We start from the raw sequence: 23,898 nt of genomic DNA on the forward strand, positions 1-23,898 counted from the left end.
TAATGGTTAAAATGACTGTCAATCATAGTGTGCTTCTCGTGGTATCGACATACATTTTCATCCATGCATATAGGTTGCAATTCATTTTCAGAATATCTCACGTGTTGTAAATTCCATAAAAATACTTAATATAAAAATTATAGTCGTGAAATGCATTTCTGAACTCTGAAGGTAAAATACTGTATACGCTACTCTGACGCGAAGAGTTGTTACTTTCGAGTCTACTTGAACGCAACACGTTGTTGCTATGTAACAGCCTGCAAACATTGAAAAGAGGAAGTGTAATGTGATTTATTATTATGACTTATACTTTTCCTGCTGTGGATCATTATTTGTATATCCTGTGCTAACACCGGTAGCTCATTTAATTATTGCATTCAGACGAACCGTAATAAGTATTTGCGACGCTAATTTAGACAAATAATATGTGCACGTGTCACCGTCGTTTACCACGTTCATTAATGACTATGTTGATGTACCCTTTTGTGAATTAAAAATGCAAACACAACGCTACATGCAGTATACGACACATGATATGTATGATGTGTAGTAGGAGCTTTTTTCAATTGCCAATTACAGTAGTCGCTATAACAGTTGCAGTTTTATAAACATGCATTATCATTTAACCTGGACGAATTGGGATACAGATGAACTCTTTATTTCTTTTTAACAGGCTATAACGTCAAGTCATGTCTGCCACCAAGGAAACATCCACTATAAGCGGTTATCACGATAAAGCCATTTACATAGATGAGGAGATTCTGCAGGAGGCCGTACTAGAGCAAGGTCTCAAAGATGAAGCTGAACGCATTGTCAAGCAAGAGGGAATCCGTTTTAATCAGGCCCGCAGATTGAGTCTGGAATACAGAAGTGAGTAGAAAAAATAAATCAGGGTTCCTAATATTGAATGTGTTGCATGAAATGATGTTTTTCCTCCCAAGATATCCAGAAGATTGACCACTTGTGGAAGTTCTCTTCGTTAACCAAGTTAAATCTGAACAACAACTTCATCAAGAAGATCGAAGGATTGGACCATCTCGTTAACCTCACATGGCTCAGTAAGAAAACATGCTTTTATATTCCTTAAAACAATAGTCTTCAGTTAACTGAACATGCGCTCTTTTTGGGAGACGGGAAGAAGTCTGATTACCTGCAGAAAACCCTCCATAGAGTAAATCACTCGTTATTTAATGTCAAATTAACAGATTGATGGCAGGATGTCACCGGTCAACGCTTCGCTCCCATAGTAGTCTAGTTGCGATCGATTCAATGCCTCAAAGAAGACCAGGCCGTCTGTCACGCTACATACACCTGGTGGCCATAGGGGCAATTTGCAAATTTGAAATAATGTCAACTTTTGTTTCTTAGATCTGTCATTTAACAACATCAAGAAAATTGAAGGTCTGAATGGTCTTCTGAAGCTGGAAGTGCTGAATTTGTCCAACAACAGAATTTCTCTCATCGAAAACATGGACACACTTATGGAACTAACCATTTTATGCATTGCAAACAACAAACTCCAGCAACTGAACAATGTAACTAAATAGCCACATTGTAAAAGTAAAAAGCAAGTACATTTTCTGGAATGCTTTCCTAACCCAAAGTCACTGTACTGCACTTTAAAGGTGGTCTATCTGCGAAAGTTCAAGAAACTCTTCACCCTCAATATAGATGGAAATCCCATCCCTGAGGAGAACGATGAGGAAAAGTACACCCTTTTTCTTGCGGCCTATTTCCAACATTTGAAGTTCCTGAACAACATATTTCTCAATGAGGATATAGTAAGAAACGTGTGCAGTATTTTGACAGAAATCTCAACTCGTTTATATTTATGTACCTGCTGTAAGATTGAAACATTTTACAATGTGCATGGAATACTATCATCTATGTACAGAGAAATAGGGCCTCCGCAAAGTACAACCTTGACATTGAGGAAATGAACCAGGGGGAGTTACAGGCGCAACAAGCCGCTGAAGAAAAGCGAAAACAGGAAGCTATACTACAAATGCATGAGGTGAGTTCAATAAAAAAAATAAAAAAAAACGTTTTTCAATCAAGACTTCTGCTCATGTCTTTATTATTATTTTTTATTTCAGGATGCTTTTGTGGAGCAGTTGAATGGAGATTATCTGTACACTAACATAATCCAAAATGATACGGAGTTGAAGAAACTACAATGCCTGCCGGGAGTGGATGACTTGCTCGAGGCATATCCTTTGCTTTACTGGATTCACATCCGCACAGATGTCAAGCTGTAACTATGGATAACAAATATTGGTTTGACTACCTTGACCCATCATATTTACATTCGAGCACCAACTAGTGGACTTTTGCAACCAGCTATTTGAAGTCGGCTTGATTGAGTATAAGCGAAGAGATGTCGAGGTGAACTCTTTCTGCAGTCGACTCAGTATAGATGTGACGGACAACCAAAGCAGAGCATTCAAAGTGTTGGCTGATTTTCTGATGCAACATAAGCAGGTGCGGACCAAAAATATCGAAACATTTGGTGCGCCCACATAATCCAATGAAATCAAGGAGAGCTGTATGGAAAACAGTGACCTTTACAAAATTCTGAGTTTTGAGGGAAGGTTCTTAATTGAAGAAGTCTGGCAGTGTAAATTCAATTTACAGTCAGATTGTTCCGATACAGTTCTTGGATTGGACGGGACGGGGAAGAGATGGCTGACATTGGCCCACATCATTGATAGAATAATGCTTTGACACTGCAATGATAGTAGGCCGAACGTTTCTTTTGACTCAATGCAAATAACCTACCTTTATCTTATCTTACTTCTAACCAATGATAAATTACCCAGAATCCTTTACAACACCTAGTGGAAAAGAAGCTACAAAACACAAGTAAGTTATAGTTATGTTTCAAATTAATAACTTACCATGTAAACGTCACATTTTAAAAAGACTGCTGGGGCAGTAAATTTCTACATAAACATAAATGCAGCCTCTAAAAAACTCACAGTTGGCGACAACCTGATTGCTTATTTATTTTAAGCAAGCTTTGTTTATGTCAATGTAAGTACAATGGCGTATTAGGGCCACTTATAAATATATATTTTTTAGAGGGCGGGGGCAATATTCAGAGAAAAAAACTCGCAAATTTGCCACTTTATAAACTCGCAAATTTACAAGTTTTTTTCTCACAAATTTGCCACTTTATAAACTCGCAAATTTACAAGTTTTTTTCTCACAAATTTGCCACTTTATAAACTCGCAAATTTACGAGTTTTTTTCTCACAAATTTGCCACTTTATAAACTCGCAAATTTTAGACTTTATATAGTGGCAGATTTGCGAGAAAACTTAAAACTCTGAAACTTACGAGAAATACACATAGCGTAATCATGTGAGGATTCGTTGGTGATTAATGGGACACTGTTTTTAAAATGAAAAGGCAGGATTCTTAAATTTAAACATTACTCGTCAGTCACCACAGCTAGAGCAACAACACTTCCTGATCCCCTATCAGCTGACTGTAACCAATCAAATGCTAGCATACTTTAAGTAAATGCTAGTGAATGACAGAGAGCAGCAGATTCGACACATCAACTTAGATACTTGTACAAAAAATAAATAAAAAAATGTATGAATGTGTAAATAATAATTCTGGAAACATAATTGTACAAGTAAATATACATTTTAACAAATTCACTTAAATGCTTGATCGTCCGGGTGTGGACCTTCGCAAAGTGAGGCGTCTTTGTCGCTGGCCAGTGGCCGTACACTTTGCTTCAAAGAGTGAATGCTTAACATCATATGGTTAATCTATACTAAAGCAATTACTATCGCCTTATTTGGAAACCCGACCGAAAAGTATTGGCACAAACAGTCGAGTAGTACCCTACGTGTATTTTTCGTAAGTTTTTAATTTTTTCTCTCGCAAATCTGCCACTTTATAAACTCGTAAATTTGCCACTTTATAAATGGCAAATTTGCGAGAGAAAAAACTCGTAAATTTGGGACTTTATGAAGTGGCAAATTTGTGAGTTTATTTCGCTGAATATTGCCCCCGCCCTCTAAAAAATATATATTTATACGTGGCCCTAATACGCCGTCGTAGTACGCTATGTGTAATTCTCTTTTAAGTTTTTGATTTTTTTTCTGCTACTATGTAAAGTGGCAAATTTGCCATTTTCTAAAGTCATAAATTTGCGAGAAAAAAAACTAGTAAATTTGCGAGTTTATAAAGTGGCAAATTTGCAAGTTTTTTTCTCGAAATATTGCCCCCTCCCTCTAAAAAAATTTATATTTATATGTGGCCCTAATACACCATCGTACTTGTATACATCATCCTGTTTAAAAAAAAAAAAATCAGCAAATACTTAAGGCTAGCACAGTCGTGTATGTTATATCTGTTGCTTTTCTAGAGAACAGTGGATTTGCAGGAGGCACCAGAGGATGAAAAGAAGAGCAAGATGGACATCTGCCTCAAGGAAATCAACGTTTTGTGTTACAACCTGATGGCAGTTGAGTTTCAACTATACAGCTACCTGGAGGTATGTGTACCTATTGACAGATGCTGTACATGTGAAATTTGATTTCAGGTCGTGACAAGTAATAATGCACTACCATGATGTCAGACCTGATTCTTTGCCAAAGTGAGGTTGTAAGTGAATTTCACTGAAATTATGCTCCTTCCAGGAAACAATCAAAAAGTTTGACAACAACATCTCAGAGATGACCGGCAGCTTCAGCGAAACGGCTCAAGGCATATATCCTTTACACGTCTATGCATTTCCTGTTACGGTTGATGGGATTTACATGTCATGTTGTTGCGGGGAAATATTACAGTAGACAAGGAAATATAGGAAAAGAAAACAGACCGTGCTGAATTAAAACAAAAAGGCTTAAACCAGATTTATGCAAAACTACAAGCTTCATTCTAATAGGTGTGATTGTACTGCATGTTTTAATGTTGTAAATTGTATTGTATTTGCGTTGAATTCAGTAAACCCTAAGTTTACACACATCAGTTTAAACACATCACTGGAGAGAGCCTGTGCACCTAAGTAGCACTAGTACTACACTTTTACAATGACTTGTTTAGACACTGAGTTGACTGAAGTCTCCCTTGATATGCTGGTATCAGGGCTGGCCAAGGGCATAGGCAAACTAGGCCTATATATAAAATATCCCCCCCCCCCCCTCAGGTTTTCTAAAATAAAATATGTAAATGTCCCTGCTATTATTTTTGTTTTTGCATTTTTGTATTGCAGAATTGTGTTGTTTTATTGTGCTACTATAATATAGTTGATACTTGTATTTTGAAGGATACAGGAAAAGGTCTCATAAGACGGTAGGAACTGACGTGAGTAACCAACTTACTGCCATAGCGCTAGTGATGGGCGTGACAGTTATTTTAAGTGAACTGAATCTTTAGAATCAGTTCATTAAAAAGAACAGATCAAAAGATTTGTTCATTGAATCGTTCGTCTACGTATGAGTGTGTTTCTATCAAAAACAAAAGTAGGTTCACTCACTGAATCATTCCTGAACCGGACGATAGGCAACACGTTCACTCACTGACACGCTCACTCGCTGATACGTTCGTGAACCGGAAATGGCAACACGTTCACTCACTGACGCGTTCACTCGCTGATCCGCGTTGGCTAACGCCAATAGCATGGGAGTAAGTTCGCCCGTGTCTGACGCTGGCTGCTGATTGGTCGTTCGCAAAGATTGATGACATGAGCGTGGCTGAGCTCAAATGAACTGAGAAAAGAACGAATCACTTCAGGAATATAGGCTCGCGCCACCTGGGCTTGAATCCTGGCTTTGAGACTGCGGCAGCGGCCAAAACGAAGAGGCCGAGGGCTGGGGCAGCGGCCGAGACAAAGAGGCCGAGGGCTGTGGCAGAGACAAAGAAACTTGAGGCTGCTGCAGAGGCGAATAGACTTGAGGTTGCTGCAGCGGCAGAGGCGAAAGGTCCAGGACGGCGGCAGTGGCAGAGGTGAAAGATCCAGGGGCGCCGGCAGCGGTGAAAGGTCCAGTGGCGGCGGCAGTGGCAGAGGCGAAAGGTCCAGGGGTGGCAGCGGCACAAGCGAAGAGGCCAGGGGCTGCAGCGGCACAGGCGAAAAGGAGCCGGGACGCGGACCTGAGGCTGCTGTGGAGCCGGGACGCAGACTTGAGGCTGCCGTGGAGCCGGGACGCAGACTTCAGGCTGCCGTGGAGCCGGGACGGGGACCTGAGGCTGCTATGGAGCCGAGACGCAGACTTGAGGCTGCCGTGGAGCTGGGACGCAGACTTGAGGCTGCCGTGGAGCCAGGACGGGGACTTGAGGCTGCAGTGGAGCCAGGACGGGGACTTGAGGCTGCAGTGGAGCCGGGACAGTCTCCATATGCCTCCAGCTGGGTCCTTGGTTGGTGGGATCATTCTGTCATGAAAAGGTGCACGTAGGAGAGGGTGGACCCAAAGGCGAGGAGACACATCAGGGAGACAGGAGTGGGGATGGGTGAAAGGACGAGGACTGGGGAAGACGTGGCTGGAGAAGACGGGGCAGACGGGTCGCCATGAGTGGGCTGGGCGAGAGAGTGTTGCCGTGACTGGACTGAGCGAGAGGAGACTGGTTGCTGTGACGGGACTGAGCGAGAAGAGGCTGGTTTCCATGAGGGGACTGAGTGAGAGGAGGCTGGTTGCCATAACGGGACTGGCTTGACCGGGGTTGACTTGGCAGAACATGGGAAGCTTGGCTGGATGTGGTGAACTTAGCAGGAACGTGGAGAACTTAACTGTGACGAGGACGACTAGACTGAGACGTAGACGAGTAGACTAATACGTAGACAACTAGACACAAAACAACAACTAGAAACAAAGACGAGTTACCTGTGACGAGGCTTAGCTTGACGCGACGGGAAACACAGACTCCCACGCAGGACTTCGACAACAGCGTAGACAGTGATCCCACACCGACTGGACAAACACAGCAGACTAAATGCACCAACACTAATGAGGATGCTACAAAATGTTATAGAGCATATATATTTTATTTATTTTACATTATTACATTGAATTATTTATATATGTTATATTATACCGCATATATATATTATATTTAAAAAAAAATGTTTATGACTTCTAGTCCAAATAAATATGAGATCATGACCTGGCACCCTGAATCTGACCTGCTGCTGCTGTTTACAGTGAAAGGTAGGGGTCGCGCATAATCTCAGAGTGTTAGCGCTATTGATAGATGGATGGCTCGCTTATGTTGTTGTCTATACATCAAAAACCTTTACAATGAAAAGGTTCAAGCCCTCAGGTACTGCATTAAAAAAGCGACGAAAGGAGGAGGAGGAATGACGGGCCCATGGTAGAGGCATGTATGTCAGTCAATCAGAATGGTCTATAAAAATAAACATCAAAGTAGCGTTAATTTTCGTCAATTTTTCAACGTTTCCCGTCAATTGTTAACAAAATGGGCATCCGTCATTGACCTCATTATTTTTTATTACTTTTGATATGTATCTTACACAAATATATTGTACATAGTTTGAAAAAATTTGTAGTTAATAATGTCAGCACAAATTGCACTAAACAGTTGTATTTATTTGTATTACTTGTAGTTGTCTGGGGGGGCTACAATCAACTTTTTCGCCTAGACACCAAATCACCTAGGCCCGGCCCTGGCTGGCATTGTGCGTAAGTTAACGTCCTTGACTCAATCACACATTTGTCCAGTGTCGAGAGCTGGAGGACAGCCATCATCAGAAGGTAACAAAAATCGCTGTCACCACACTGGAGGTGGTGGCTAAGGGAGAAGCCGAAGATGATTTGCCAGATGATGTTAGAATGGTAGGTTGTACAAAATTAGAAATGCATACACGAATACAAGCAACCTGTGTTTCTCAATGTAGCTGTTCTTGGACAAAAACACGGTGATGGACACTCTGGCTGCCAGTCATGATAACCATCTACAGACAATTAATGACAGAGAAACTCAGTTGGTTTCACGCGCTGAGGCCTGGAAAGTGGCCCTCATTAAAGGGGTAAGAAATTGAAATGACATAAGATTGTCTCATGTGTGCATGCTGGCCATGTCATGCTTATGTTATGTTTCAGATTGAAGACACAGAACTGAAGAGGAACCGAATGCGCATCGCAGATATCCACAGATATGCGGACTATTTGAGGGTGCAACTGAAAGAGTTCATGTAGTTCAACCACAGTGGCCCTGAAGGGAATTCCTAGGCGGAAGCACTTTGAATGGATATGTGAGGATTATCGCAACACATTTTATTGGGCCCGAATAGGTTTTTGTTCCTTGAAAACAAATACATGTACATTGCACTGATTTACTTATTCTGTTGTTTTTCCTCCTTGCAATTTTGTCTAATTATAATTCTCAGTCTTGAAAAGATGCAAAAGTCTTTGTTTAGATTAGAAAATAACCATGGCAAAGATTTACTTACGTCTTTTTAGTTAAACTTAAAGCTATTATTGTGTAAATGAGAACAGGTGGACATAGATCAATCTACCTGTAGTGGAAGAATGGTAAAGATAAATGTAATTCTCTTGCTAATCACTATACATTGCAGACATAGATAAACACGGATACATTATTTGTACTGAATAAATAATCATTTTCTGATCAATTAAGTAAAAATGGCTTAATTGCATACTCTTACTCAATTAATTACTTTATTTGCATTATTTTAAATATTAAGTGAACTGCATGTGTTTAATCAATTCTAAAGTGATATAGGAATTATTATTATTATTTGAAGCCTTTCCACACATATTTAACCCTCAGAATAATTCTGAACTCTTCATTCACATTTGTCTCTCTTGAACATCTCTGAAGGGTCGTGGTGTTCTCAGTCCTGCCACTTGCGTCTCCTCTAACCTTATGATCCACGTTACATGTGGTATATCTGGTCATGACACGTTGTTTTTGTTGTTGATATATTTTTATTAAATGTTACTGAAATCTACTTGGGTGGCCCGCCCAAGTATTAACATGGTGTGAGAAACACAACGTAAAAACGTACTTCAGGTGGTTGAAGTCGTCAGTCCTTTTTTGTAGCGTATATCGTCATATTACTACATGTCCCATGGTGCCTTTCGTTATTAAAGTGCCCAATAAAAGGCCTACTCAGCCCTTAGCAATCAGCCAATCAGATTTAGGGAAACTGAACCCTCCATTCAGAGTCCAACGGAGGTCGCCAGTCAGAAGAAATTGTAGAAACTTTTGGATCTCGGGGACTTGGTACGACAGGCCAGGCAAGCCTTCCTACCCCTGTCAGGTAGCGCTCTCCTGCTTCAAAGTTCATGACGGTAGCCGACGGTGAGCCGTTACCGCTCGTCATGCCCGTCCCAGCCGAGTGCTGCCTTACATCCGACGCGGCCTGTCCATCCCCGGGCTCGCTTATACCGCCTGCCCCGATCAATGGGCAGCAGCCCGGCGTGGCCACGTCGCTCCTGTACAGCGGCTCCCAGTTTCGAGGCTACCAGAAGAGCAAAGGGAACGCCTACGACGTGGACGTTGTTTTGCAGGTCAATGCAATGTTTACTTTTAAACTTGGTCTTTTCCTTCCCTCCTTCTCTCTCTCTTAAATGTGACATTATTTTTAGCTTGCAGTTGCTACGTAGGTAGCTTACTTGGCACGTCGACGTTGGCTTGGTTGACATTCAATACTTACTAACACACTCACCTGGTTTGCTGACCACTTATTGAAAGATTGATTATACAATAGTAATTAAATGTTCCATTTATTTTGTTGCGTTTTTGTGTTTAACTATAACCGCAAAATCGGTGCAGCAATTAATGATTAAAGTTATTATTAGAGACTTCTTTAATGATATTAATCTTTTAATGATAGTAATTGACAGATTATATTTGTTTGACCAAAATAAGACATTTGCAAACATCTGCTTATGGAAAACAATAACACACGTTTGAGGAGCATAGAATGCTGATCGCCTATGTTTAGAAGCATATTTATAGGTTATTCAGGTCAGATTTAACCAAAATGGTTTCTCTCTTATAGCATGTGACTCCAGAGGACTCCTATTTGTGTGGATATCTGAAGATCAGCGGCCTGACTGAAGTGAGTGAATGGGAACATTTGGCTGACACAAGGAGTTTTTTGTTGTTGTTGCCTTACGGGGCTCATCGCAGGCCAGTTGACACAAACGAAAGCAATTCCCTATTTTAAGGTTCACACTCCTGACCTGAATGTGAGAAACAAGTGTGTATCCATTTCATTATGTAATGCTTTGAGGGTGGGGGAAGTGGCATGTAGACATGTTGTCAGCAGGTCAGGTTGCGGGTAATTTGACACGTGTTACCAACACATGCATGGCAGATTTCGCATCCACTCCTTGCCTTGACAATTTCTTCAATTTTGTGACTACTAGGAGTATCCAACGCTCACAACATTCTTTGCCGGTGAAATCATAAGTCGAAAGAGGCCTTTTTTAACGAGGAAATGGGATGCTGATGAGGACGTGGACAGGAAGCATTGGGTATGTCCTCATTCTCCTTTTGCCTCCAGCATGGAGCATGGTATTAGCGCTCTTTGTCTGACTGATTGACTTTTTGCAGGGCAAGTTTCAGCCTTTTTATAAAGTTGCCAAAAGCTTCAACTCGGATGACTTTGATTATGACGCGCTGGAACGCAGCGATTATGTCTTCATGAGATGGAAAGTCAGTCCCCAATGTGTTTTTGGTGACCCTTTACAACTTCCTTTTCTTCCCCCTAAATGTGAATTTGGAAGTCTGAGCCTGTATTTTATGTTTCCCGCATAAAAAGGAGCAGTTCCTGGTTCCCGATCACACCATCAAGGACATCAGCGGTGCTTCCTTTGCTGGCTTTTACTACATCTGCTTCCAGAAGTCCACAGCCACTATTGAGGGTTACTATTACCACAGGAGCTCGGAATGGTCAGTCGCCATGTTATTATTATTTTATTTTCAATATTTCTGAAAAAAGGAAACTAATAGGATGGATGGATACTATACTTAGAGAAGTATAGTACTGTAATGCAAGCACAGGTCCCCAAGATGAGATTCAAACCTGACAACTTTGAAGCAGACATGCTAACTACGTATTAGTACACTCACTGTGCTCCCCTTGTAAACAAGCAAAACTGACTTGACTTGATTCACAACATCTTGTCCATCTCTATTAGTAACCCAGCTACTGCTTTCTTATCGCAGCTTGTAAGTCCAAACATGGTCAATTTCATATTATTTTCCCAAATTGGCACTTTTTTTTCTGTCTGTTACTTTTTTTTCACATAAACTATATAAACTACTGGTTATAAAAAAAAATCAATATTGCAATATATTGTTGTGCTCTCTGTTGCAATAAATATATTGATATTTTATGACAACACACCAATGCAATGCACATAACGAATTTATCCCGTCATTCATTTTTTGCGTTTGCATCATTCAGACCATGTCAAGGATGCTGGAAACATACTCAACGTAGCACGCCGCGGCGCCTACGCTAAGGCTAACTTCAAAATAAAGGTTTACCAAATAATATATTATTGATGCCAATGAATGCAATAGCCTTGGTGGGCTTTTATTTTGAAGTCGGCCTGCACGGCAGCGTGACCGCCTGCTTGCCTTCAGTTTGACGTTTCGGCTTACATATTTTCTACCAACATTTTTATAATGCCATCCCGAAAGTATATATAATAGCTAATTTAGAACGCTAAGAAACCGCTAGTTAATTTACGCTGTCATTGTATGATAAGTCACAAGTCCCTGACGTTAGTGGCTAGCAGCTAGTGATAGCATTAGCAACAGATGCCTGGCTGGTACGGTGGCCCTGAAGTGCAAAACGCAAAAAAGAGCTGGCAACAATAAATGAGTGACAGCTGTTACTTGGCTTGCTTTCTTTACTTCTTTTCCAATATCCTGGACCTAGGCTACTTTGTAATTCACTCTACATGTTTTAAGGAAGGGAATTTTCGTTATTTAAAAAAGTTTTTTTTTTTTTTTTTAATGTTTAGCTTTGTTTTCATTTTATTTTAGAAAACACCTTTGCTAACAAAATTTAAAAAAAAAAAACATTCAACTCAAAATGTCAAAATGTAGCAGTTTAGGTTTTAGCAACACAACTTGAAGCCATTAATACCTTGTTGTTTTATACATGGACTGTGTATGTTGAATGTTTCTGCCTCTTATTGCACATAAAGTTGTGTTCCTAAATGGCCACATTAGACATTTTGAGTTGAATTGTTTTTTAATTTTTTTTTTAAAGTGTTTTATAAAATAAATTAAGGCAATGTACTATTTATCTTGTTTGGGTGTTGTTTTTTATCTGAAAAACAAATTGATCTGTGACTCAAATCTATGATCTGACCTGTGACTTTTGTGATCCTTTGCTGCCACCGTCAGTACTTAATGTCTCCTGTCCTGTTTGTGGGGGCGCTAATCACCTAAATGAGAGTAAAGTACTGTATAAGCAGTGGTGAATAATTGATGTCTAGACAACACTACTGGCTTAGAAGAACAGTCTGCAAGTTTCCACCGTCACTGACATACTGAATCAATCATGATATTGTTGAGGACATTTCTGACAATATATCATAGACATCGTGATGTTATCGTGGGCCACATATCATCACAGAATTTAATCGTGAGTTTCCCGCATCGACCCACCCCTATTATAAACCCATTCCAAGTATTGAAAATAGCTTGATAAGAAGTCTAATATGTTTCAAAGTGGTGTAAAAAACACACTCTGTGGGAGTCGTGCTACATTATGTTGCCTCAAGATTTAACGTCTGGATTGTTTTGTTGTTGTTTTTTTGGACCTGTGGTGCCCAAGTTTGGTCCTCAAGAGCCCCTATCCAGCCTCTTTTCTATGCCTGCCTCCTTCAGCACAGCTGAATCTAATGATCAGCTAATCGGCAAGCTTTGCAAAAGCCTGATAACAATCCTGATCATGAATCAGGTGCGTTAGTGGAGAGAAACATGGAAAACAGGCTGGATAGGGGCTCTCGAGGACCGAACTTGGGCACCCCTGTTTTAGACAGTTAGATACAATACATTTGATTAAGTCTGTTTAAAAAAAAAAAAAAAAGGGGTATCTGGGTATATTATCTGGAAAGTAGTGGTTTTGCAGAGTAGAGAATTCTGCCCGACAGTGATGATGTTTCAAGCTGTCTGCCTCTCTTATTCTCTTGCAGGTATCAGTCACTCAACCTAAACCATGTCCGAGAGCACAGTATGCCCATTTATGAATTCCGCTGAAAAAGATGACGAACAAATGTGTTTGTCAAGGAGGGCTCAGCTTGCGCCACCCTGGTCTTCAATGGGATGCAAAAACAAATCACTAAGGATGGCGAGAGAGCCACTTGCTGCCCAGAATGGAGCCTGGATCCCACTCGGTATCCCCCACACTGCAAGGCGCTCCCTGGCTCCTGTGGAAGACCGAAAGAAAGACGCGAAGGCCAATGGGCACGATGAACAGGTCTCACAGTGGCCGGAAGACCTGATGACGTCCACCTCTAATTTGCCAATATGGCTTGATTTCGTTTTTAATTGTTTTACAACAACCTACTTTTACTTTTTTCCCTTAAGTTGAAGCAACTAAGCCATGACAAGTTGGTTTTAAGTCAAATCTGATTTCTTTAACAATATACAGTATAACATTGATTTTAAATGAAGATCAACCACCACCATCATCCCTCATTGATGATCAATCCCTTGTTTCCAGATTGTGACATGGCAAATGTTTTTTTTTTTTTTTTAACTCTATGCAAGTCAGCCGTGGAGAAAGCACCATACAGTGTTTTTATTTTATTTTAAATATACATATATAATTGTGAGTATTTTTTTAAATCCAAACATGTAATGTCACATTCCAGTTGCGCCACTATTTTTGGTCAGGGAAGTTGGCATATATCGATGACGAGTGCAAAGTAATTATAATCCGGTTCATGTATCCGTATTACACAAGTAGATGTAAGAAAGGCTTGCTTGCCTGGTTGGGAAAGTTACTTGAACAAATTGAGGGTGAGATGTATGGTCAGTTTTTGGAAAGCTTAAGATTGAGGTTGCATTTTATTTGGAAATATTATGAAACAATCAGTAAAGAGCAATGCGCCTTTGGAAAAGTGACAAATTTGAAAAAGTATTCCAAACTTATCAGTGCCTCGAAATAAAATGCATTTATAATTGATGACAAAATGCACCTTGTATAACAGTTTCATGGAATACACCACATTGAAAAATGGTGGACTCATATGTAACAAGTACATTTGAGAAATAAAAACGTCCTTTTTGCCAACGTGTAAAAACTACCACCACCCCCGCCCCAATATGAAGCTCTTTTCCATTTGAACTGACTTTCGTGCCATTGTGTCCACTAGATGGCAGCAACACACTGCATGTCTTTAGCATTTGAACGTACAGTGAGTGAAGATGGGAAGGAAGACAAACGACTTAAGTTTGTAAGTTGTCCTTCTATTAATGTTTGCGGAAATAACATTTATTAAAGATTAAATGTAAATTTTATCACATTTTCAAATCAAAAATAATCCTTACAAGTCACATTACAACAATCCAAAGTACATTGCTTTTCAATGAGCAGAGAGCGTTGTTTCACTGAGGAAAAATGCTGCATTTGAGGAAAGTGGGAAATGGGATTTTTCCCACTCAGTAATTTACATTTGCCTCAAACGGTTTGAGGGTAAGTTTTCTCCCTTTCAGGCAAAATCATATATATATATATATATTTGTTGTTGTTGCTGTTCATGTTATGAAACTGCAGTATGAGTTGCTCCTGTGTTCAACTGTAAGTTGTTCCCTGAAATAAATGAAATGAAAAAATGAGGGCGGAACTAGGACACTTCGAGTGGGATAAATTCGACTTGAGACATTCCTCGAATTTTAACGTGATTTGGTAATTGTCAAAAACAGTGCAGCAACACGTCAAAGGCATTCAATTGAATGTATTCAGTCATATTCTTTATCCTCTAAGAAAAGCTGAGACATCTATACAACTGTTGAGATCTGGAAAGCCACTCCCACGAGCTGGAACATGAGGTGTTATAATAATAATATTGTATCAGATTTATTATGTAATAGTATTCATGCACTCACACATTCACACTGGTGGTATACTGGGGCAGACTGACGCAAGTGTGGCCACAGTGTGCGCCTATAGCCACTCCGACCACCATCAAACATTCTCACCATCCGGCACTGGATGCTCTACCTCATGAGTTAATGGAAAATGGAATAGAAATATGTATTTATTTAAACCATTATGTTCAATCTGAAGTGCTTCGCCGCTAAATAGTGAGCAAGCATTGCAGTTTCCCAAGCTGATTTATTAACAACAGCTATTTGAATTGTTGAATATTTCCAACGTGTACGTGCCGTAGCCATGGAAACAGGCGAACGTGGGAAGACGTCAACATGGTTTCAATGTAGCCTCTCACAAGAAGCAGGAAGCAGCTTGCGTATTTATGTAGACCTTTCATTTCTCGGAAGTCCTCACCAAAACAACTAAACATGACTAAATGTCAGTCACGTTATGTGGCATCTAATTTTACACACCTAATTATTGTGTGTCACTAATTAAAGGTTTATTTATACTCGCATCGTTATGCAACTTAAACCACAGCTGCCATTTTAAGCACATGGAAGGAAACACATTTTTTTGTCAAGAGTCTTATGTAAATGTTTAATCATAGTTTAATTATAATGCGCCGCTACTTTTCCAACCACATGGAATATTCAATCAAGCGTCGGGCGCTGAGGAGGAGTAGGTTGTGGTGGTGGTTGTTTTGGCTCTGTTGAAATGACTAATCCTGCTCCAGTTTGTTTGAAGTCAGCCAAGTTGATCAATCAGACAGGCAAGAAGATTTGATAAAAACAAAGGTACGCTTCTTGCAGCATATCATGCTCTGTTGTTACGTCGGTTGTTGTGCATGTATTCTGTTGTGGCAGCAAAAGAAGAAGGAATAAACACTGAGGAAAGCAACCGAGAATAGTCTTAGTCTTAGTATGTCATGGCACAAAGATGTTACAGCACTACATTTGTTGAAACAAAGCTTAACTGGTACCATTATGCCACAAGGTGGTACAAAAAGTGCTACTTAGATCTACTTGTGTGTGAAATAAAGCTCCTCAACTCACTTCAACTTAGTTCCTTGGCAACATGATGCTAGGGAGATTCCCTGACACAGTGCATACAACTATTGTCCATGTGTGCCAGGACTTGTGCAAAGATTTTCAAGTGACATGCCGTGCAATTAAAACAAAAGACGTTTGGAATAAGTATTCGTTGTGGGTTGTTATGTAATCACATTTTTGTACAGTTCTGTTTGAAATACTAACATAAATCAGCAGGTCAGTTGTTTACATTGCCAAGAATTTGGTAAGTAGCTGTGCTTTTAAAAAAATAAAATAAAAAAAACAACTCCTCAGTTATGACGTGCATTGCAATTTATATTATGCAAACCTGAGTTTAAAAAATTCATTTGCATGTAATTAGCGAGGCCATCCCTGAAGGAAACAAATCGGAATCAAACCCTGTTAATGACAATGGCAGTGCATGTCACACATGCTAGTTATTGTGTAACTAGAGCTGTCATTTTGTCAAACTATTAAAAATTTTAATCAGATTAATTACATCAAATTTGGATTAATCATGATTAATGACTTAATTGAAAAAGCTTTTTTTAATCAAATTTTTTGCCCACCAAATTTAAAGAGCACCTATTATTTGTTAATTATTTTGACATTTAATGTTATGAGGACGTCTTCAACACAGTTTTTGAGCCACTGCACTTGCTCATCCTCTACTTTTTTTTTAACCGGTTGATTACTTGCATAATTGAAAATGGGGAAAAAAATGAACCACATATTTTGAAATGAACAAATATTCTGTATGTTACACGCAAACATTTATTAAATGCTTTACTTTAATGTATGTAGTTATGTTTATTGCTCAAACACAACCTGCGCTACCTTTCACATAACCATCCGCTGTCAAAATTAAAAGTGTGAATAATCTGCATTAATACATGATTAATGCGATCATTTTTTAGTGATTAATGAGTTAACGCTTTAACTTTGGCAGCACAACATTTGAAAAATTGGAGACTATTGCAATTGGATTAAAATATTGATTAGACACTTATACAAATGATCTAAAATGGTTTCAAACGGTGACTTTAACTTGAGAGACATGGGAGGGAAAAATCTATGCTGAAGAGTTTGTGCAACAACACAACAGACTGGCTTCAAGACAAATGAAACATTTTTTGCACTGATGAAATGAGGATGATCCTTTTACGTAGTATCCGGGCTGTGGAAAGTGTGCTTGACACGACCTCAAGCCTGAATTCAAAAAGGAAGGAGGAAATCCACCTACAAATATTTCAGTGAAGCAATCGCTTCGGTAAGTGAGCAACATCCTCGTTACATAGCAAGCACACATTGTGAGCTGTGGCCAACCAAATACCCAGAAGTTTACCCCATAGAGAACTTGTGGGAATGCTTCAAAAACACTGAAGCAAAACCTGATACTGGGTTTGGTAACCAAACTTTGGTTAATCCACCCAATTAAATGTAATTTTTTTTAGAATGTGTATTTTCCCCACTTGAATGCATGGAAATAAAAGTTATTAAAATGATTTTTAGTATTCATTCCATTTAGTTTTTTTTGTAATTCACACTGCTATTCAGTCACTTAACGAATCAGCTTTATATATATATATATATATATATATATATATATATATATATATATATATATATATATATATATATATATATATATATATATATATATATTTATAAACTCGAGGACAGTGTAAATATCACAGCAACATGCAACCTTAAATCAAAATTCAACTATTCTTAACTGGAATGAAAAAAACAAAACAACTGGTTTTAAAAAGGCTGTAGCATAGCTACAAGTAGCGTTTTGTTAACGAAAACTAAATAAAAATGTTTTCATCAACACATATTTTTCACCGGATGAAAATTAGACTAAAACCCCGTTAATAAACAATAATTGGGACTAAATCAGTATGCAGTTTTTGTCGACTAATAAAGACGAGACGAAAATTTAGCTCACTTAATAAAGACTGGACTAAAATCTATGGACATTTTAGTTCACAAACAAAAAACGAGATGAAAATGATCATTTTTGTAAAATCCTGTGTCTGCTAATCTGTCACTAACACACAGTGACACACCCTCTTTCAAATCTGCAGCTCGGAGTGCAACGTAACATTAATGCAACAGCTATAGGCTAATGTTCAAACAATGTTAATCCCGACTGCTAACTAATGCTAGTTAATTTGCTAGCTTGTAGCATGGAGTCATAATGGCCACTTGTTGATATACTGTAATTGTGTATGAAGTTGTTTCAAATCAAAAAGATGAGAAAACATTTTATGTGAAGTTGTTTTAGATTAGATGGAAATGTTCAATATTATCTGCTGACAAAAATTGTAAAAGGGTAAAATGATTATCCTGACTAAATCTAGACTAAAATGTTGACAGTTTCTGTTGTCTAAAATTAGATGAATGAAATTGTGTTTTCTTGGACTAAAATGCTCGATTTATAGTCGACTAAAAGGTGACTAAATAAAAATGGGATGAGGTTGACTAACTATGATTAATAACTAACAAGTGTGATTGAAATTACAAAAACTGGGACTAAATTTAAAAATGGCACTAGCCCTTCATTCCAAAATGTGTGAGGGTACCCACATACAACTAGGACACGCATTTTGGGAATCACTGCATTAGTCCATCAAGGATGTATTGAGAAATAATCTCAGTGCATCTTTATAGGCTATTTTAATTTTCTGTAGTACTACAATTTGATCACAAATGTGCAAAACAAAGATTATTCTGTTTTCTAAATATATTTGTCAGTTGAATTGTACAGGTTCCAGGTCATATGTATTGATTTTGTCATAGCCCTTTATTTTTTTCTTTTCTTTTTACCTCATTTTGGCGAATGCAGCCGCCTATGTTTTCCATCTTACCAATTGGCCTATTTGTGACGTGCTGCGGGGTTGGTGCAATGTTGGACTTTCCCTTAAGTGTCACAAATGCTGCTGTTGTGTCAAGCAGCCACACCTGCGCAGGTGGCGCGTGTATAAATGAGCCAGCGGAGCATCCGTGTGTTGCATTGTCAAACACTAAACGGAAGCGGTCGCTTTCTTATTTTGCTGCTCTGGGCTTAGTCATTGGACTTTGGACTTGCCATGTCGTCGCAGAGGTACCCCATCAGTATCCGTTTAACCGGCGTGATGGAGAAGGACAAGAAAAATGTAAGACATCAATTTTTCTTGGAGAATTTCCTGAGAGGGAAAAGTTGCAACGTGTGACGTTTTTTTTTGTCCTCCAGCTGTACATCACTTCAGTGCTTTGGTCAGACGAGGAAGAAATTGTCATCTACAGGACTGTTGAGGACTTCAAGAAAATGCATGTACGTGCGAGACACATCTTTAATATATCAACATACTTCATGCTGCACTAGCAGCTAAATATGTCACTTTGGCTTGTTCTACAGAAGCTGATAAAGAAAGCGTTCCCCGGCACCAAGAAATCGGAGAGAATTGTGCCTAAATTCAAAGGTACGCACCGTATTTGTTCTTCACATTCACTCAGCCTTTGTGTTAGATGACTAAGAGCCTAACCCAAGTGTCACGTACGCTTCTAGTCACAAAAAAGGCCAAAGCAGGACAGAAGAATGGCAGCGCTAAGTCCCTGAATTACCTGAAGCCCTTGCAGAGGTACTGCAACGAATTGCTGAGCTGTGATCCGCAAGTCAACCAGTCGGTGCACCTCATCCAGTTTCTTCACCCCAAAAATGAGGAACTGCAGCCAGAGTACTCCAGGAACAGGTGCGTAACTTTGTTTCATTGGCACACAAGGCCGACTGATAAAGTGTGCACCACGGCTGAAGTGAACGTCAAGATTAATTAGTAACAGCCGAGGTTTCGAGACATCCAAACAGAAAGACAAATTGATTGTGAAGAGCTGTATGTGAGAAAAAAGAGGAGTAGTTCAGTTGTATTCAACTTTAACATTGCAATACATTTTTATTGAATCTTACGATAGGTAAACACAGTTGCTGAAATTAAAAATTCCGCACATAAATATCTAATTTTTAAACATTCAAAATAGTACATTTCAAAATTCCAAGCTCTCACTGGAGCACTAGGCATGTCAAGTGAGACATTGTTGAATAATTACAGGCAAGGTTAATGACAAGTGATCAAGCAGGATGGTAGTGCACCTTAGCTCGAGGCCTTTTTCCCAGCAGCCCTTTTTTTTTTTTTGAACCAGTGCCAGTTGACTTTGACTTTGAGTGCACACCGAACGCGATGACAATCAATCGCAAGGCACATATTGACAAAACAAGCATTCGCTCCTATGGACAATTTAAAGTCTTCACTGAACATACCAGTCATGTTTTGGGTCTGGTTCTGCACCATATTTACATCCAGTTTTTCCTTTCCCCCTCAGCATCATAATCACCCCCCCTGAAACCCAAGCTCAACAAGAGCAAGTTTTCAGCCAGGGTAGCAATGTGACCCAGCCCTTTGCCACGGAGACTTACAGGTGTGTGGCCCCCTACGAGACCAAGGACACCAAGAACAAGCCGTTCAAAGTGGCTTTGGATGAAAAAGTTGACGTACTCATCAAGGACAAAGCAGGTGAGCCGAGTGGCTTTGGCAACTCCGGAAGAAAGCGAAACAAATATCCGATTCTGATGTTTTTGTTTGTGTCTGACTTCAGGCTGGTGGCTTGTGGAAAATGACGACAAGTGCATGGCTTGGTTTCCTGCTCCGTACCTGGAGAGGACGGACAACGAACCGGAAGGGGACGATATTGATGGACTTCCGGAAAGAGGTACAAGTGCAGACCCACCACCAACCCCTGGAGACACCTTGCCCTTTTCTCAAATGCGTTGAACGCATCCCTAAGTTTGACTCTATCTCCATCAGGATTGTTTTACACCGTGACCAAGAGCTACAAATCCACCAAAGGTGATGAAATAACAGTGAGCATTGGTGCCTCTGTGGAGGTCTTGCAGAAGTCGGAAAACGGCTGGTGGCTCATCAGGTATTCTCAATTTTCAACCTTTTCCATGAGAATTTCAACAGCGTTAGGGTTATCGTGCCTTGTACTAAACAATGAGTATCATTCGGATGGTAGTGTTATATAACAATTGACATTTTGTAGCTTGAAGGGTTGAGACTATCACTGTACCCAAAGACGGAACTGCTTTTGTACCCTTGATACTTGGGACTTTTACAGCTTAGGGTCCGTTTTTGGTCCTGGAAAAGGTACCGCTTCCTCTACCAAAGGACTAGGATTTTAGGGTTATAATGGAGGATATATTTATGAAGGATTAGGGTTTATGGATATCATTGCACCTGTACTTTGCCATTGACAAGGTACAAACGGTCATCTTGGAGTTTCACTATCAATACCAAACGCATAAGGGACCCAAACTGGCATTCCCTTGCAATGGATTGTCAGTGGGGTGCTACCTTCAAAAGGTACTGCTTTTGTATCCCTGGAACAAGAATTTTAGGACTTGGGAACATATTGTATCCATACCCCACTGGTCAAGGACAACATTCAAACTGTAAAAGTCCAATAATTGCTGACAAATACCAGGTACAAACATGCTGAAAATGGATTGTACCTTCATTGAGCTCGGCACACTCAAAAGGTACTGATTTTGTACACTAGACACTTGACTTTTATGAGATCTTTCTCATTGGCCATGGACAAAATACAGTTACCTTAGAATCCACAAATAAGTTGGAATGCCAGATACATTTACATCAATTCTACCTCAAGAGACAGATTTGGACACAAGGGGCACAATGGCTTGCTATTGGGTAGCACCTTTGAAGGTACCGCTCTTGTGACCTTGACATTTATGACTGTCTTGAGAACATACCTGCACCAGACTGCCATGGACTTGGTACATGGGTACTTACTTATCTATATCTGACTGGAACTTTGTCGACCTTTAAAGAATTTAACTCAACCGTTGTTTTTCTACAGACACAAAGGCAAGGCCGGCTACATCCCCAGCATGTACCTGAAGCCCCCAAGCTATGGCCGCACGGGAGGAGGCCACCACGAGCGCAGCAGCCCCGTCCTTCTCTCCCCCACCAACCTGGCAACACAGCCACAGTTGAGCCGCTCTCAAGAAAACCTGCTAAAACTGAACACGACCAGGCCCGCCTCCCCCAACCCCCTCCGACCCCTGAGCAGGCAACTGTCTAGATCTGTCGAGGCCCTGAGCCCACCTGCCCCACCCCCGTACACCGCCAAGCCAGCCACCGCCTCGCTTCCCAAGCCGAGACCTGCTCCACCTCCGAATACAAGACGTCTTCCATCTCCCAATCCAAAACCATTGCCCAATCCAGGAAACACTTCACCTTCCAACCAAAGACCAGGTTCACTCCCCAATGCAAGCCACGTCTCACCTTCCAACCAAAGACAAGGTTCACTCCCCAATGCAAGCCACACCTCACCTCCCAACGCCAGCTACGTCCCGACGCCCTTCATCATGGTGGAGAATGACATAGATAGCGATCTTCCGCTTAGCCTGATTGGTGACAGTGAGCTCGAGTTCACAAGTGACAGCGACTTCAGCAGCAGCAGCGACGAATTCAGCTCGTCCTCGGCGAGCACCATCATCAGCCTGAGCATGAGCACAGACGACTACCGCCTGAGCCACAGACGCAGCCCTTCACCAATGGCTAGGAACACACTGAGTCCACAAAGTGCAAAAGAGGGCAAAATGACGCCCGCCGTCTCCGACCCAAACATCTTCAAGAGCGTCTCAGCACCCAAGGTGCCACCCAGGCCGCAGACCGATGAGATCCTGAGCCGTTGCACAACCATTACCCGCAAGAACGCAAACAGATCTCCCAGCCCGGCGCCGGCTCCCATACAAACTCGGTAGAGGAAGCCAATGTCGGACAATTCAGATCAGACAATTACAATGCAGCGGAATGTGTTCAACTGCAAATTGAATGAAGTCCCACCAACACCTTGACTCATCAAACCAACTTGCTGAAATGTATTTAGTGTATTATATTAGAAAGATTGCTAGCACCTTTGAAGCTAATTATTGTCACGAACATGAATCACTCAAGTCTTTCCAGTGGCTTCAGGGTATAGTTTCCATAGTGGAAAACTACATGTATGCATTTAGACATGTACCCAAAGAAATGTAGCTTGCATTAAGAATGCAAAAAAAAAAGAAAAAAAAAAAGGACTGTGGGCGTGTGTCATGTGGTTTGTTTGCTTTGAACCAAATAAAAGCACGGTGATCAAATGCGGAGTGGCGTTACATGGCTTACCAAAGAGAACAATGACATACCATAGGGACAAACTGGTTCAGATCATTTCCTCATTCCAATCCACAATTGTGAAACTCTGAAGTCCTTTCACAGCAGGGAACACATCTCACACTAGCTGCACTCAAGTCAGCTATATGAACCACTACACAACTAAGGTCACATTTTCATTTCCTTGATATGCAGTTGTGAACCTTTCCCTGGGCAGCTGCATGAATGCAAGCTGTGCAACCCCGTCGGACAGTAGCCCCAATTAAGCCCCGTCAGCATTTTTATTTGATATTCTAAAAATATACTGCATTTACAAATTATTTTTCTATTTTAGCTTCCCCTATATTTCAGTCAACCCCATGGCACCAGGAGAAAAAAAAAAGTCAAATATGAGAGCCACTATGTAAACTACCATTGGCTCTGTTATATTAATTTCATTAGGATTGCATTGTGACCTTTCTGCCTGATCCCAGACCAGCTGAAGTGTAAGAGACACGGGTGATGCTCATTCATAAGATGTCCTCATTTTATGGATAAAGAAAAATTCAAGACACTAATCCAC

The 23,898-nt window shown here is 40.3% G+C and overlaps 3 protein-coding genes across 8 annotated transcripts; all 3 read left to right on the plus strand.

The window, feature by feature from the left end:
* The first annotated feature begins 106 nt into the window (after window positions 1–106).
* On the plus strand, window positions 107–8,972 carry drc3 (dynein regulatory complex subunit 3). Of its 6 annotated transcripts, none has more exons than XM_077557580.1 (13): window positions 107–171; window positions 674–870; window positions 942–1,058; window positions 1,369–1,535; window positions 1,626–1,790; window positions 1,895–2,014; window positions 2,097–2,208; window positions 2,306–2,481; window positions 4,385–4,513; window positions 4,659–4,729; window positions 7,685–7,808; window positions 7,871–8,002; window positions 8,076–8,972. In XM_077557580.1, the coding sequence occupies exons 2-13, from the start codon at window positions 690–692 to the stop codon at window positions 8,169–8,171; spliced, it is 1,590 nt and encodes a 529-aa protein (XP_077413706.1). In that variant the 5' UTR covers window positions 107–171; window positions 674–689; the 3' UTR covers window positions 8,172–8,972. The 6 variants fall into 6 exon arrangements, with proteins under 6 accessions (XP_077413706.1, XP_077413705.1, XP_077413703.1 ...); XM_077557579.1 differs by lacking the exon at window positions 107–171 and adding an exon at window positions 241–281; XM_077557578.1 differs by lacking the exon at window positions 107–171 and adding an exon at window positions 257–355.
* A 163-nt stretch (window positions 8,973–9,135) lies between these two features.
* gid4 (GID complex subunit 4 homolog) lies at window positions 9,136–14,266 on the plus strand. The gene is made up of 6 exons (XM_077557584.1): window positions 9,136–9,509; window positions 10,004–10,063; window positions 10,374–10,481; window positions 10,561–10,662; window positions 10,769–10,899; window positions 13,164–14,266. The coding sequence occupies exons 1-6, from the start codon at window positions 9,285–9,287 to the stop codon at window positions 13,225–13,227; spliced, it is 690 nt and encodes a 229-aa protein (XP_077413710.1). The 5' UTR covers window positions 9,136–9,284; the 3' UTR covers window positions 13,228–14,266.
* A 3,604-nt stretch (window positions 14,267–17,870) lies between these two features.
* Window positions 17,871–23,323, plus strand: noxo1a (NADPH oxidase organizer 1a). The gene is made up of 8 exons (XM_077557576.1): window positions 17,871–19,280; window positions 19,358–19,438; window positions 19,523–19,586; window positions 19,673–19,856; window positions 20,482–20,672; window positions 20,755–20,868; window positions 20,964–21,081; window positions 22,039–23,323. The coding sequence occupies exons 1-8, from the start codon at window positions 19,215–19,217 to the stop codon at window positions 22,946–22,948; spliced, it is 1,728 nt and encodes a 575-aa protein (XP_077413702.1). The 5' UTR covers window positions 17,871–19,214; the 3' UTR covers window positions 22,949–23,323.
* The last annotated feature ends 575 nt before the right edge of the window (window positions 23,324–23,898 follow it).

The sequence above is a fragment of the Vanacampus margaritifer genome, chromosome 2 (genome assembly GCF_051991255.1).
Source record: "Vanacampus margaritifer isolate UIUO_Vmar chromosome 2, RoL_Vmar_1.0, whole genome shotgun sequence".
Classification (NCBI taxonomy): domain Eukaryota; kingdom Metazoa; phylum Chordata; class Actinopteri; order Syngnathiformes; family Syngnathidae; genus Vanacampus; species Vanacampus margaritifer.

Coding starts and splice junctions, on each gene's coding strand:
- drc3 (XM_077557580.1), top strand. CDS start 690: ATGTCTGCCACCAAGGAAACATCCACTATAAGCGGTTATCACGATAAA. Junction 1,536..1,625: donor AACTCCAGCAACTGAACAAT/GTAACTAAATAG, acceptor TGCACTTTAAAG/GTGGTCTATCTGCGAAAGTT. Junction 1,791..1,894: donor ATGAGGATATAGTAAGAAAC/GTGTGCAGTATT, acceptor ATCTATGTACAG/AGAAATAGGGCCTCCGCAAA.
- gid4 (XM_077557584.1), top strand. CDS start 9,285: ATGACGGTAGCCGACGGTGAGCCGTTACCGCTCGTCATGCCCGTCCCA. Junction 10,064..10,373: donor AGATCAGCGGCCTGACTGAA/GTGAGTGAATGG, acceptor TGTGACTACTAG/GAGTATCCAACGCTCACAAC. Junction 10,663..10,768: donor ATGTCTTCATGAGATGGAAA/GTCAGTCCCCAA, acceptor CCGCATAAAAAG/GAGCAGTTCCTGGTTCCCGA.
- noxo1a (XM_077557576.1), top strand. CDS start 19,215: ATGTCGTCGCAGAGGTACCCCATCAGTATCCGTTTAACCGGCGTGATG. Junction 19,281..19,357: donor TGGAGAAGGACAAGAAAAAT/GTAAGACATCAA, acceptor TTTGTCCTCCAG/CTGTACATCACTTCAGTGCT. Junction 20,673..20,754: donor ACTCATCAAGGACAAAGCAG/GTGAGCCGAGTG, acceptor GTCTGACTTCAG/GCTGGTGGCTTGTGGAAAAT.